The sequence below is a fragment of the Tamandua tetradactyla genome, chromosome X (genome assembly GCF_023851605.1).
Source record: "Tamandua tetradactyla isolate mTamTet1 chromosome X, mTamTet1.pri, whole genome shotgun sequence".
NCBI lineage: Eukaryota > Metazoa > Chordata > Mammalia > Pilosa > Myrmecophagidae > Tamandua > Tamandua tetradactyla.
The window spans coordinates 85,966,335-85,983,016 of NC_135353.1; the positions used below are offsets into that span (position 1 = coordinate 85,966,335).

General features: G+C 37.5%; 1 protein-coding gene across 1 annotated transcript in view; it reads left to right on the forward strand.

Moving 5' to 3' along the window:
• Window positions 1-16,682, forward strand: part of LOC143671398 (ribosomal protein S6 kinase alpha-3-like) — an 83,209-nt gene that overhangs the window by 45,145 nt on the left and 21,382 nt on the right. Inside the window, exon 3 of the mRNA XM_077146552.1 lies at window positions 3,881-3,995. Within this exon, the coding sequence (XP_077002667.1) occupies window positions 3,881-3,995 (115 nt within the window). The remainder of the gene's footprint in view (window positions 1-3,880; window positions 3,996-16,682) is intronic.

The following is a 16,682-nucleotide window of genomic DNA, read 5'->3' on the forward strand; positions in this document are numbered from 1 at the left end:
GAGGTTTCTTGGTTTCAGACCCAAGCTTCCATGGTTCTCACTCTGCAAACTGCTGTTTGTCCCTTTTGGATTCCCCTTTGTCCAGATTGGCAATGGTTCCATTTATACAACAGTCTTTTCAAGCACTCCAGGACTTCTCCATCATTCTCTTCACAGTTCCTCCAAAATCTTCCCCTTAGCCATCCAAAAAACCATTCCAACATGTCTGGTATTTGCAAACTGCAGCAGCACCTCACTCTCCGGTACCAAATCTGTTCTAGTTTGCTAGCTGCCAGAATGCAACACACCAGAGACAAAATGGCTTCTAATAAAAGGGGATTTATTTCATTAGTTCTTCAGAGGAAAGGCAGCTAACTTTCAACTGAGGTTCTTTGTTATGTGGGTAGGCACAGGGTGATCTCTGCTGGCCTTCTCTCCAGGCCTCTGGGTTCCAACAACTTTCCCCGGGGTGATTTCTTTCTGCATCTCCAAAGGCCTGGACTGAGCTGCGAGTGCTGAGATGAGGTATGCTGAGCTGCTTGGGCTGTGCTATGTTGAGTCTCTCATTTCAGCACCAGCCAATTAAATCAAACATCATTCATTGCAGCAGGCACGCCTCCTAGCTGACTGCAGATGTAATCAACAACAGATGAGGTTCACATGCCATTGGCTCATGTCCACAGCAATAGAACTAGGTGTCCACAGCAGTAGGACTAAGCACCTTCACCTAGCCAAGTTGACACTGGAATCTAACTACCACAGACACCAAAACTGATTTCCTGGCACTTTTTAGCCCTAAATTTCTAACTGCAAAACTATTCTTGACATATGTCTCGTAAGAATGCTTTACTACTTGTTGATATTGTTTTTTACTTAGTTTACCTCTTGTAGAACTATAAAGTAGGGACCAGATTAAGTTTGGGGTACCTATTTCCTGTTATGGTATATTTTTCCTGCCTGCATTTGTCTTTCCATTCCAAGGACATTAGCCCAGTTATGTTTCATCATTATTTTTTTTTCCTTCTCATGTAATGTCAGTACTTACTTCTGGTTTTGAGTCACTTTTTTTTTAAATGAGGAACCTTTGTACTACAGCTGTGTAAACTTTCAAATGAGTAATTATTTGTATTTTTAATTAAATTTCTTTAGAATTTTCTAAAATTTATGCAGCCTCTATTTCCAATGTATTAATTTCCTGGCTGCTAAAACAAATACCATACAATGAGTTGGCTTAACAATAGTAATATATTTACTCATGGTTTCAGAGTTTAGTTGGCTTATTCCTTCCAGAGTCTGTATCTTCGGGCTTGCTGACAGTCTTTGGGGTTCCTTGGCTTTTCAGTTATATTGCACATTGTGGCATCTTTTCCTTTTTCTTCTGGGTTCTGTTGACATCTAGCTTCTGGCTGTTCCCTGTGCTTTCCCTTCTGTATCCACTTTCTTTTGCTTATAATGACTGCATCCATTTTGGGATGAGACCCAAACTCATTCAGATTGGGTATACCTTAGCTAAAATATTATTAAAGGTCTTTTTTACAAATAGGTTCACATCCGCAGGACTGGGGGTTGAGATCTGAGCATGCTTTTATGGGAAATGTGATTTAATTTCCAATACCTACCAAACAACAACTCCCCTTAAAAGTAGTTTGGAGGTTTTCTATTGGTATTTTTATTTTTAAACTCTTTTATTCAAAAAATTACTCTTTTCTTTTTTCCTTTTTAGGAGAATCACTGTACTTCTTTGGCTTTCTACTACCATAAGATCAAACAAGTATTTTGCTAGACATTAGAAATACAGAGATGACTGTGATAGTACCTGCTTTTAAGAAGCTTACAGTCTAGTAGGAGAGAAAAACAAGCAAGTTATTAGGCTTATTTGGGAACTTTTAGGGTAATGCTGCTGAAAATAAAATGTCATATTGTATTTTTACAATGATTGACATACATGGATCTTAATAAAGAGAAGAAGGGGCTTTAGACAGACATTTTCTTTTTGATAACTTGCATAGGTTCAGAATAACTAGAGTACAGTTGTTTCTTAGCTCTGATCACTTTTCAAAGATGATATTATTATCCAAATTTGTAATGATGGTCTCAAACCTGGCAGGAATTGAAATGCCTTCTTAACAATAAAAATAGTGTGTTATTTCAGTATAGAATCACAGTTCTGTAGGAGACCTTAGTGGCCCATCTGACCCAACATAACTCCTTTTTTTCATTTGCAAAAACTGAAGTAGAAAGTGCTTTGTGATTTTACCAAGGCCACTTAGCTTATGCACAGCAGTGCCAGGACCAAAGCTAAAGTCAATAGACTCTTCCTTAGTGTTTTTTCCATTGAAGAAAACTTCCAAAAAGTATGTTTTTGTTATATCCTCTGTTTTGAAGAACAGAAGAAATTCATTCATAATTTGTGGTGAAGACTGAGTTAACCATAGTATTAATAAGAACATACAATCGCTTTCTTTTGATATATATATATTTTATATTACAAAGGTGCTTACAGATATACCATAATTTAATATAATTCCAAAATGTAAGCTATAGAGCCTATGTTTTTGCATAAAAGAGGTTCTTGACTTAAAAAAAAAGACCCCTTTCAAATGGGGAAATCCATTCCTATAGCAAATATAACTTTCTAAATCACTGAATACATAAAAAGGTCTGGTGAAATGCTATTTTGATGTATAGGAAACATCCACTGACATACTTTCAGAATTGATTATTCTTCATTTCCTATTGATTTAGTAGTGGCTACCAATACATAAAGCTAAGATTCATCATTGTAGATTCCCCTTTTGGGAGCATGATTGCCTGATTAGCTATGTTATTTAGTTGTTTTATCTGCCTTGAAGCTTAGTTGCCATGAAGATGATGATTAATCAGTCCTCATTGATTAATCAGTTAATTGAATGGTAGATTGATTGGATGTTGGAATTTAATTAGCTGTTAATTTCAGAACATTGTTGCCCTCCAGACCAGGATTAATATGGTATAATAGGAAGTTCTCTAGACTTCTAAATATTATGATTAACTAGTCATGTGAACTTAAACTCTGTGTGGCTCAGTTTTCCCCTCTATATAGTCAGAGTATTAGATAAAGTATCCCTTCCAGATCCATTGTTTTGTGATATGTAATACATCTGAGGTTTTATTTCATTCTAGCTGCTGTGCTTATCTAGAGACAAGAATTACAACTCACTTGGGTGTAGTCATCAGAACGAGTAGAGTCCTGTACCAGAAACATAAACACTTCCTGGGTGACTTCCTTTATGCCTCACCCTGGTGTAAGGCTATATGGCATATCATATATACACAAAATTTCAAAAAAAGTGGGGCTATGGCATGGAAACATTTGTTTGAGCTCTGCAAATTTTGGCTATGCCAGTTTCTTTTTCATTGATGTTTCTAGTTAGACATTTAAATATTTATCTATCATGACTATTTAAAAGGCTGGTGAAATACTATTTAAGGGAGATGTTGAGGTTTACATTTTTTATCATGCCTCGCAATTTACATGGTTTCATCTACCTCTTTACTTTCTCTGCATCCACCTCATAAGTCATACTCCAGCATGGTTCTTGAAACTCTTAGTTGTTAATACTTTCCTTCAATTGCAGTGTAGTCGGAAGGGAAGAATGGAACATGGATTTTAAATGCTCTTATTTACAAAAATTATATCATAGTGAAAATGATGGTGGTGTACCTTTATGTGTTGGAAAACAGGTAAATGACGATACTAATGCCCATAAAACTGCCTGGTGCTAGATTAAGGGAGTTAGGTATTATGTGATTTCTTGTACTGTGAGGAACTTAATCTGTGGGATAGACTGTTCTTTCTACATGGAACTAATCATAAGACTTTGCAACTATAATTGAGTATTGTTTGGGTTTCTTTTAATAGGATGAAGGAGCTATTAAAGAAATCCCTATTACTCATCATGTTAAGGAAGGATATGAGAAAGCAGATCCTGCCCAATTTGAGTTGCTCAAAGTTCTTGGTCAGGGATCATGGAAAGGTAATATTTTTTCCCATTTGTTTCTCTTCTAAACATCTGGCAAAAATGTACATATATATAGGACTCTGATATACGTGCCATTTCCAAACTTTTTATTTTTTTTATACTTTCATCCCCATTTCTTTATACTTTTTCTGTAGTAATCAAGACTTTCCAATCTCCTGTGCTCACTGATTCCTTTAGGGCAAAATACAGCATGCTAATTATTAGCTGCTTAAATCTAGATGATAGTTTGATATTTAAAAAAAAAAGTCATCTTTGTCTTCCTGTTCACATACTGGCATAAATACAACTTGCTCTCTCCCAGTAATTTTGTCTACATTCCTTAGCTCTACCGTAGATAGTAGAACTTGTATATCAATTCATCTATCATGTGCTAGAGCAATTTGTGTGTAACATATGGCAATGGTAGATACTGAATGATATATGAATTGTCTTAAACTCTTGTAAGCAGCTTAAATTTCAAGGGAGAAAGCAAAATTGAAAGTTTTAACTCTTAAATTCATTATTAGAATTATTAAGTTCTTCTCGGCAAAGAAGTATTTATGTCTGGTTCCTGAGATTTGTATACCTAATATCTAAAACATGACAATTATTGCATACCCATAGTAAGTAGCAGCATTTAGGAAAACCACAGCAACAGCAATTGAAGGGAAGAAAGATAAGATGAAAGTACTAATTTCAGAATGTCTGAGTTCCAGTTTAAAAGGTGGGAAGTGGATTGGCCACTGTGGCTCAGTGGCAGAGTCCACACCTGTCATCCCGGAGAACCGGGTTTGATTCCCGGTGCCTGCCCATGTAAAAATAAATAAATAAAAAAATTAAAAAGTTAAAAAAAAAAAGATGGGAAGTAAGGCAGTTAGGTAGAATAGTGATGATTTATTATGCTCTGAAAAAGACTTGGACAGCTATGCTGGTGAAAGCAAAACTAGAAGGAGCTGTTAATAGACTGGTAGAAGGCCACATGTTTGTAGAGCTCACCTGTAAAGTAGTGACGTGTACCTAACCAACCTTTATTTTAAGGTTTCAAAATGTACAGTGTTGCTCTGACTATGTTATTATATATACCTATTTTATTGTGTTAATTTTAGAAGAACAGAAATGAAGTTTCATCCCAACTTTATAAATACTTAAATATCTGACTTAAAATTTCATAGGCAAAATTTGGAAGCCTTTAAAAGTGACTATTTTCGGATTGTATGGTGTGTGACTATATCTCAAGAAAATTAAATTAAAAAAAAATGATTATTTTCCCGGTGCCTGCCCATGCAAAAAAAAAAGTGATTATTTTGTCATTTGATATATGTGTATATTCATGTATGTATTTATTTCTATCCAGCTTTTATTCCAGAAAGAATCTAAGGCTTTCTTAGATGAATATGAGTGACTAAGCAGAGAAGGTGGTGGAAGCAGGGAAAAATGAGTAGAGGAAAGATTAGTTGAAGCCAGGAGTATACTTTGTTATCCACAAATGCATAACATAAGACCTATACATTTTGGAGAAATGGGCCAAAAATGAAGCTGTGTGTGAAAGAGTAAAGTTTTCTGGTAACCATTATAAAGAAGCAGATGCATTCAATTATAGGATTATTTGCAGTATCTGTAAGATAGAAATAGATCAGACCAAAGAAATTTCTGTCATGGCTTTTCAGAAAGAGGGATATTGTATAACATAAGAAAATGTCTTCAATAACATCTTCACAATAAAAACAACAACATGTTGATAAGTTGTCAATGTCATCCTTAAATTCAGGAAACACTCAGCTTTGTCTGTACAGGAACCTTGAGCTAACAAACTATATCATTGAAGCTTTTTTAAGATTTCTAATACTAAAATACAGAATAGTGATCTTTATGCAGTTCATAACCAAAAAAAATTAAGATGATTGTTTTTTTTTCTTCCTAGGATGTGAATATACTTGCTTGTCAGTATTACATCATTTGTGTAGTCATTGTGTGAGTGTCACTTCTTATATGTTGAACCTATTCAGGAATATGGCCAAGGCTGTGATTCAGATAAGGGTAGGAGAAATTCCATGAAACTTGGAATTGGGCTGCAGAGTCTTATTTAAGTTTATCTGCAAATGTTCCATCATTAAAACACAATAAATGGGATTTTAGCCTATATAAACCCTTGGGATCTAAATGTCTTGATAGCTTATTCAATGTTTTTGGCGGAGGGAGGAACAAAAAAGTCCATTTTAATATATATTTTAAAGAAGTATGCATTATCATCCTGAATGTTGCATATTCAATTCTGTACTTAGCATGCCATTTATAATATATAACTATTAATCAATAATGTATAGATTAGTATACAAGCAACTTAAAATTAGTTATTTAAAAACACAAAACAAAATGCATGAAAATATACATTTGAAATTGTCAAACTAGCCTTCTGTATATTTCAAAAACTAAATCGTATTTAGCAAAAAATGCATTTTAATATTCATGGATTATGAATAAACAATATTTCTGCTTTTCAATAGTAAACCCTTTAATTATAGGACTTAAAAATGAAATTTTGAAATTATTGAGGCCTTGTGCTCTTAAGTAATTAATCAGCACCAAATGATAATTTAAAAAATATGTTTTTATCTTAACATTTCTTCAGTCAACATTCAAAGCTCTGTGATTTTTTTATTAATTTATTTTTTATTTATGATACATAACCACATAAAAACACAAACATTCTTATCGTATGATCACTCCATTCTTGTTATATAATCAGTAACTCACACTATCATCACATAGTTGTATATTCATTATCATGATCATTTCTTAGAACATCTGCATCAATTCAGAAAAAGCAATAAGAAGAAAACAGAAAAAAATTCATATGTATCATACCCCTTACCCCTCCCCTTTACCGATCACCAGCATTTCAAACTACTAAATTTATTTTAACATTTGTTCCCCCTATTATTTATTTATTTTTGATCCATATGTTTTACTTGTCCATCGATAAGGTAGACAAAAGGAGTATCAGACACAAGGCTTTCACAACCACACAGTCACACTGCTACAGCCATATCATCATGCAATTATCATCAGGAAACATGGCCACTGGAGCACAGCTCCACATTTTCAGGCAGTTCCCTCCAGCCTCTCTGTTACACCTTAACTAAACAGGTAATATCTATTTAATGCATAAGAATAACCTCCAGGATAACCTCTCGACTCTGTTTGGAATCTCTCAGCCATTGACACTTGATTTTCTCTCATTTCTCTCTTCCCCTTTTGGTCGAGAAGGTTTTCTCAATCCCTTGATGCTGAGTCCGAGCTCATTCTAGGATTTCTGTCCCATATTGCCAAGAAGGTCCACACCCCTGGGAGTCATGTCCCACATAGAGATGGGGATGACAGTGAGTTTGCTTGCTGTGTCGGCCGAGAGAGAGAGGCCACATCTGAGCCACAGAAGAGGTTCTCTTGGGGGTGACTCTGAGGCCTAATTTTAAGTAGACTTAGCCTAGCCTTTGTGCAATTAAGTTTCATATGAACAAACCCCAAGATTGGAGGCTCGGCCGATTGCTTTGGCTATCCCCACTGCCTATGAAAATATCAAGAATTCTCCACTTGGGGAAGTTGAATTTTCCCTCTTTCTCACCATTCCCTCTAGGGGACTCTGCAAGTACTTCCCTAGTCACTGTTCAAATCGCTCTGGGATTTATCTGGGCATCACTCTGAACAAACCTACAAAATCTGATGCTCTATGCAAGATTCCAAATACTATGGTGTTTGATTAAGCTGTCCACATAAGTTATATTAGGAAATGCATTAGTCAGAATATAGATTTTGTTCCAAATAAATGTTTTTTTGCTTGTCTCACATATACATTAAAGTTTTAAAATATTAATTACCATCTGTTTTCAACACGCTGCATTTTTGACATTCCTTTGTTCTTCCTCATGCAGAGAGATTTTTAAATTTGCACATTTAGTCACCATCATTATACACTCAAGGCATTCCTAGATTATATCATCTCAGTCTTTATTGTTTGTCTTTCCTTCTGATTTCATTTGTGCCCATAGCCTTCCTCCCTCTATCATTCTCACATTCAGCTACATTCAGTGTTCTAACATTACTGTATTTACAGTTAGGTAGTATTGTGCTATCCATTTTTGAATTTTGACAATCAGTTCTGTTGCACAATCTGTATCCCTTCAGCTCCAATTACCCAATGTCTATCGTATTTCTATCTCCTGATGGTCTCTGTTACCAACTGAAATTCTCCAAGTTTATTTGCTAATGTCAGTTCATATCAGTGAGACCATACAGTATTTGTCATTTTGTTTCTGGCTAATCTCACTCAGTATAATGTCCTTAAGGTCCTTCCATGCTGTTATATGCTTCATGACTTTATTCTGTCTTACAGCTGCATAATATTCCATTGTATGTATATACCACAGCTTGCTTAGCCACTCCTGGACATTTTGGCTGTTTCCTCCTCTTGGCAATTGTAAATAATTCTGCCATAAATATTGATGTGCAAATGTCTGTGTTCTTGCCCTCATGTCCTCTGAGTAGATACCTAGCAATGGTATTGCTGGTTCATATGGCAATTCTATATTTAGCTTCCTGAGTAACCACCACACTGCCTTTCACAGCAGTTGTACCATTTGACATTCCCATCAACAGCGGATAAGTGTGCCTCTTTCTCCACATCTTCTCCAGCACTTGTCATTTTCTGTTTTATTGATAATGACCATTCTGGTGGGTGTTAGATGAATCTCATTGTGGTTTTGATTTGCATTTCCCTAATAGCCAGGGAAGTTGAACATCTTTTCATGTGCCTTTTGGCCATTTGTATTTCAGCTTCTGAGAAGTGTCTGTTCAAGTCTTTTGCCCATTTTGTAATTGGGTTGTCTGTCTTTTTGTTGTTGAGTTGAACAATCTCTTTATATATTCTGGATACCAGACCTTTATCTGATATATCATTTCCAGATATTGTCTGCCATTGTGTAGGCTGTGTTTTTACTTTCTTGACAAAGATCTTTGATGCACAAACGTGTTTAATTTTGAGGGGTTCCCATTTATTTATTTATTTCTTCAGTGCTCGTGCTTTGGGTGTAATGTCTAGGAAACCGCCTCCTTTTATAAGAGTGATAAGATATTTCCCCACATTTTCTTCTAAAAGTTTTATGGTCTTAGATCTAATATTTAGGTCTTTGATCCATTTTGAGTTAGTTTTTGTGTAGGGTGTGAGTTATGGATCCCCTTTCATTCTTTTGTACGTGGATATCCAGTTCTCTAGGCACCATTTATTGAATAGATTGTTGTGTCCCAGGTGAGTTGGCTTGACTGCCTTATCAAAGATCAAATGTCCATAGATGGAGTGGTCTGTATTTGAATACTCTATTTGATTCCACTGGTCAGTATATCTATCTTTATGTCAGTACTATGCTGTTTTGACCACTGTAGCGTCATAATACACCTTAACGTCAGGTAGCATGAGGCCTCCAAATTCATTTTTCTTTCTCAGGATACTTTTAGCTATTCGGGGCACCCTGCCACTCCAGATAAATTTGGTTATTGGTTTTTCTATTTCTGAAAAGTAAGTTTTTGGGATTTTAATTGGTATTCCATTGAATCTGTAAATCAGATTAGGTAGAATTGACATCTTAACTATATTTAGTCTTCTAATCCATGAAGACTATGCCCTTCCATTTATTTAGGTCTTCTGTGATTTCTTTTGACAATTTCTGGTAGCTTTCTTTGTATAGGTCTTTTGTATCTTTAGTTAAGTTTATTCCTAAATATTTTATTCTTTTGGTTGTAATTGTAAATGGAATTTTTTTCTTGATTTCCCCCTCAGATTGTTCATTACTAGTGTATAGAAACACTGCAGATTTTGAGTATTGATCTTGTAACCTGCCACTTTGCTGTACTCATTTATTAGCTCTAGTAGTTTTGTTGTGGATTTTTTGGACTTTTAGACATATAGTGTTTTCATCTGAAAACAGTGAGAGTTTTACTTCTTCCTTTCCAATTTTGATGCCTTGTATTTCTTTTTCTTGTCTAATTGCTCTGGCTAGAACTTCCAACACAGTGTTGAATTACAATGGTGATAGTGGACATCCTTGTTTTGTTCCTAATCTTAGGGGGAAAGTTTTCAGTTTTTCACCATTGAGGATGATGTTAGCTGCGGGTTTTTCATATATTCCCTTTATTATGTTGAGGAAGTTCCCTTCTATTCCTATCCTTGGAAGTGTTTTCAACAGGAAAGGATGTTGAATTTTCTCAATCCCTTTCTGCATCAGTCAAGATGATTATGTGGTTTTTCTGCTTTGATTTGTTGACATGGTGTATTACATTAATTGATTTTCTTATGCTGAACCATCTTTGCATACCTGGGATGAATCCTACTTGGTCATGGTGTATAATTCTTTTAATGTGCTGCTGGATTCGATTTGCAAGAATTTTGTTGAGGATTTTTGCATCTATATGCATTAGAGAGATTGGTTTATAGTTTTCTTTTTTTGTAATAACTTTGTCTGGCTTTGGTATGAGGGTGATGTTGGCTTCATAAAATGAGTTAGATAGCTTTCCCTCGTCTTCAATTTTTAGTTTATTAGCATAAAGTTGTTCATAGTATCCTTTCATTACTTCCTTTATTTCTGTGGGTTCAGTGGTTATATTTCCTCTTCTATTTCTGATTTTATTTATTTGCATCCTCTTTTTCTTTTTGTCAGCCTTGCTAAGAGTCCATCAATCTTATTGATTTTCTCATAGAACCAACTTCTGATTTTGTCAGTTTTTTCTATTGTTTTCATGTCCTCAATTTCATTTATTTCTGCTCTCATCTTCATTAATTCTTTTCTTTTACTTGCCTTGGGGTTAATTTGCTGTTCTTTCTCTGTTTCTTCCAAGTGGACAATTAATTCCTCGGTGTTTGCTCTTTCTTCTTTTTTGATGTAGGCATTTAGGGCAATAAATTCCCTCTTAGCACTGCCTTTGCTGCATCCCATAAATTTTATGTGTTCTGTTTTCATTTTGATTTGCCTCGAGATATTTACTGATTTTTCTTGTAATTTCTTCCTTGACCCACTGGTTGTTTAAGAGTGTGTTGTTGAGCCTCTATATATTTGTGAACTTTCTAGGATTCTGCCTATTATTGATTTCCAGCTTAATTCCTTTATGATCTGAGAAAGTGTTTTGTATGATTTCAATCTTTTTTAATTTATTGAGACTTGCTTTGTGACCCAGCATATGGTCTATCATTGAGAATGATCCATGAGCACTTGAGAAAAAGATGTATCCTGCTCTTGTGGGGTGTAATGTTCTATATATGTCTGTTACGTCTAGCTCATTTATTGTGTTATTCAAATTCTCTGTTTCTTTTTTGATCCTCTGCCTAGATGTTTTGTCCATTGGTGAGAGAGGGGAATTGAACTCTCCAACTATTATGGTAGATGTGTCTATTTCTTTTTTCAGTGTTTGCCTCATGTTTTTTTGAGCATTCTGGCTCGGTGCATAAATATTTATGATTGTTATGTCTTCGTGTTGAATTGTTCCTTTTATTAATACATAGCATCCTTCTTTGTCTCGTTTAAATGTTTTACATTTGAAGTCTATTTTGTTGGATATTAGTACAGCTACTTCTGCTTTTTTCTTATTGTTATTTGCATGGAATATCTTTTCCCAACTTTTCACTTTCAAGCTATGTTTGTCCTTGGGTCTAAGATGTGTTTCCTGTAGACAACATATAGATGGGTCCTGTTTTTTAATCCATTCTGTCAGCCTATGTCTTTTGATTGTGGAGTTTAATCTATTAACATTTAGTGTTACTACTGTATGGGCAGTACTTTCTTTTACCATTTTGCCTTTTGGATTTTATATGTCATATCTAATTTTTCTTCTTTTTACCTTTACGGATAGTTTTCATTTCTATACTCTTCTCCACACCTCTCTCTCCTATCTTTTCTTATCTGTCTCTAGTGCTCCCATTAATATTTCTTGCAGTGCCAGTCTCTTGGTCATAAATTCTCTCAATGAATTTTTATCTGCAAATGTTTTAATTTCCCCCTCATTTTTGAAGGACAGTGTCATGGTCAGGTTCATGTGTCAACTTGGCCAAGTGGTGAGACCTGTTTGTCTGGATGGGCAAGTGCTGACCTGTATGTTGTGATGAGGACATTTCATAGAATTAAATCATCATCATGTCAGCTGCATCCACAGCTGATTCCACTTGTAATCAGCCAAAGGGGAGTGTCTTCTGCAATGAGTAATGCTTAATCTGATCACTAGAAGCCTTTTAAGGAAGATTCAGAAGAGCCAGGCTCTTCCTGTTTCAGCTGGTGAGCCTCTCCCGTGGAGTTCAACTGGACCTTCCGTCAGAGTCTTTGGCTTCATGGCCTGCCCTGCAGATTTGGACTCTTGAGTTCCCATGGTCACGTGGGACACTTTTGTAGATTTTATGTTTGCGAGTGTTCCCTGTTGATTCTGTTTCGATAGAAAACCCTAACTAATACATCGTGGTACCAGGAGTGGTTTTTCAGAAACAGAATCTTAAAAGTGGGTTTTTATGAATGGTTTTCTATTCTGACTGGACTCAAAGGCACTAAGGACTCTGATTCACGTAATCAGAATGACATTGCCAATCCATAGAGTGAGTCGGCAAAAGAGTTAGTCAAAATATCACCATTCAATTCTCCTAATGCTTCGCCTGTACGAACCAGGCTGTGGGGGATAATGTTTTTGACACCTTTACAGAGTTTTGTGGAAATAAGAGGTATAGAGATGTTGGCTGGTTGTTGTTAGATACACTGGCTATATTAAGGAGTGAAAAGGATGGGCTTAAGGCTTCAAATGAGAAGCTTAAGTGCTGTCTGACAGATATAGATGTTTCTATGAGTATCCAGAAGGAAAATCTTATTTCTTGTAGCTATAGACTTGAGATCTCTGAAAATCACACTCAGAATCTTATTGTTAGAGTAGCAACTTTACAATATAAACTGAAATCTCAATGTTGCATGGTGTCTGCTGTTAAAGTGAGAACAATGATTGGAAAGGAGTGGGACCCTGAAAAATGGGATGGTGGCATATGGATTGATAATGATGTCGGGGGTGAGGTTGAAGCCCTAGGTCATGCTGAGTCTTCTCTAGATAACCCTGCAATAGTCTGCCCTGAGAACATAACCACCCCACCTCCAGCCTGCCTTGAGGAGTTGGCCACCCAACCTCTTCCTGAAGGTATTAGCCCTAGAGTGATTAATCCTGTTTCACCAGATGAAACTGCAAATGAATGCCTTGAAGCAAATAGCTTGGAAGATATTTCGAATTCTTTTCATGACCCACCTCCCCCACCCCTCATTTCTTCCAGACCTATAACTAGACTAAAGTCCCAACAGATCTCTAAAGGTGAGGTACAAAGTATCACACATGAGGAGGTACATTATACTCCAAAAGAACTGTGTGAGTTTTCCAATTTATATAGACAGAAATCGGGGGCATATGTGTGGCAATGGATTTTAAGGGTGTGGGATAATGGTGGGAGGAATATAAGGCTTATCAGACTGAATTTATTGATATGGGCCCACTAAGCAAAGATTCTGCATTCAGTGTTATAGCTTGAGGAGTTAAAAAAGATATTAACAGTTTGTTTGAGTGGTTGGTTGAAACATGGATCAAAAGGTGGCCAACATTACCTGAGGTTGAAATGCCAGAACTGCCCTGGTATAATGTAGATGAGGGGATCCTGAGGTTTAGAGAAATTGGAATGTTAGAGTGGATTTATCATGCAAAGCATGCTCTTCATCGCAGGAATGTCTTGGGGATGCACCTTTTTCCAGAACAATGAGGAATAAATTTGTGAGACTAGCACCATCATCCCTGAAGAGCTCCATGGTTGCATTTCTCTTTAGGTCATATATTACTGTGGGAGCAGCTGTCACTGAGCTGGAATCCTTAAACACAATGGGCATGACAGGATCCTGAATTGGCAGTTGCCAGGTGGCAGCACTTAATCGCCAAAGACATGGTACAGGTAGCTATTATAATAGACAGCAAACTCAAAGCAGGTGTCAAAATTATATGACTCACAGAGATTTGTGGAATTGGCTAGTAAATCATGGGGTACCTAGAAATACAATAGAAGGGCAATCTCCTAAACTTTTGTTTGAGTGGAATAAACAAAAGAGTTTTAGGTCAAGTGAACAGAAGTCTGACCTGAATTACAAAAACAGAGTCATGGCCCCTTAATCAATTTCCAGACTTGAGACAGTTTACAAACCCAGAACCCCTTGAATGAAGGGGAGGCCAGGTCCCTTTGGGGGAGAACCCTGTCACACTGTCACAAATTTATACTGTTAATCTTCCTCCAAGACTTCCACAAGTATACTGATGGCCTTTCACCAGGGTAACTGTGCATTGGGGAAAAGGAAATCAGATATTTTGGGAATTATTAGATTCTGGTTCAGAAGTGACATTAATTCCAGGGGACCCAAAACATCACTCTGGTCTACCAGTCAGAGTGGGGGCTGATGGAGGCCAGATGATCAATGGAGTTTTAGCTGAGGTCTGTCTCACAGTGGGTCCACTGGGACCCCATACACATTCTGTAATTATTTCCCCAGTTCCAGAATATATAACGGGTATAGACATACTGAGCAACTGGCAGAATCCCCACATTGGCTCTCCAGCTCTTGTAGTAAGGGCTGTTATGGTGTGAAAGGCCAAGTGGAAGCCGCTAGAACTGCCCCTACCAAGTACATAGTAAATCAGATGCAATACCAGATTCCTGGAGGGATTGCAGAGATTACTGCCACTCTTAAGGACTTGAAGCATGCAGGGATGGTGATTCCCACCACATCCCCATTCAACTCTCCTATTTAGCTTGTGCAGAAAACAGATGGGACTTGGTGAATGACAGTGGATTATCATAAGATCAACCAGATGGTTTTTCCAATTGCAGCTGCTGTTCCAGATGTGGTATCATTGCTTGAGCAAATCAAAGTATCCCCTGGAACCTTGTATGCAGCTATTGATCTAGCAAATGCATTTTTCTCAATAGCTATTAGTAAGGACCACCAGAAACAGTTTGCTTTCAGCTGGCAAGGTCAACAGTACACTTTCACTGTCCTATCTCAGGGGTATATAAACTCTCCAGCCTTGTGTCATAATCTTGTCTGCAGGGGCTTGATCGTTTCTCCCTCCCACAAGACATCATGCTGGTCCATTATATTGATGATATCATGTTGATTGGACCTAGAGAGCAAGAATTAGCAACTTCTCTGGACTTACTGGTAAGGCATTTGCGTGTCAGAGGATTGGAGATGAATCCAACAAAAATACAGGAGCCTTCTGCTTCAGTGAAATTTCTAGGTATGTGGGGCATGTTGCGATATCCCTTCTTATGCGAAGGAGAAGTTGCTGCATTTAGACCCTCCTACGACCAAGAAGGAGGCACAATGCCTAGTTGATCTCTTTGGATTTTGGCAACAACATATTCCTTATTTGGGTGTGCTACTCCTGCCCATTTGTCGAGTGACCAGAAATGCTGCTAATTTTTAGTGGACACCTGAACAACAGGAGGCTCTGCAACAGGTCCAGACTGGTGCACAAGCTGGTCTGCCACTTGGGCCGAGTAATCCAGCAGATCCAATGGTGCTGGAAGTGTCACTGGCATTTAGAGTTGCTGCCTGGAGCCTTTGGCAGGCCCCTATAGGAGAATCCCAATGCAGACCCTTAGAATTTTGGAGCAAAGCCTTACTATCTGCTGCAGATAACTACTCTCCTTTTGAGAAAGAGCTTTTCCCCTTCTACTGGGCCTTAGTAGAGACTGAATGTTTAACCATGTGCCACCAAGTTACCATGAGACCTGAGTTGCCTGTCATGAGCTGGGTGTTGTCTGACCCACCAAGCTATAAAGTTGCATGTGTCCAGCAGCACTCTATTGTAAAATGGGAATGGTATATTTGAGATAGGGCCAGAGCAGGTCCTGAAGGGATAAATAAGTTACGTGAAGAAGTGGACCAAATGCCCATGTTCTCCACTGCTGCCACATTACCTTCTCTTTCCCAGACCAGAGCTATGGCCTCTTGGGGAGTTCCTTACAGTGAATTGACTGAGGAAGAGAAAACTTGGGCTTGGTTTACAGATGGTTCAGCACGATATGCAGGTACCACCCAAAAGTGGACAGCTGCAGCAGTACAGCCCCTTTCTGGGGTGTCCTTGAAGGACAGTGATGAGGGGAAATCCTCCCAGTGGGCAGAACTTCAAGCAGTGCACGTGGTTGTTCATATTGCTTGGAAAGAAAACTGACCAAACGTGCACTTGTGTACTGACTCATGGTCTATTGCTAATTGTTTGGCTGGATGGTCAGGTACTTGAAAAGAACATAATTGGAAAATTGGTGACAAAGAGGTCTGTAGAAGAACTATGTGGATAGACCTTTCTGAGTGGTCTAAAAAAATGAACATATTTGTGTCACATGTGAATGTGCACCAGAGGGTGACTTCAGCAGAGGAAGATTTTAATAATCATGTGGATAAATGACCTGTTCTGTGGATATCAGTCAGCCTGTTTCCCCAGCAACTCCGGTCATTGCCCAGTGGGCTCACAAACAAAATGTTCATGGTAGTAAGGATGGAGGTTATGCATGGGCTCAGCGACATGGACTTCTATTCACCAAGGCTGACTTGGCTACAGCCACTGCTGAGTGCCCAATCTGCCAGCAGCAGAGACCCA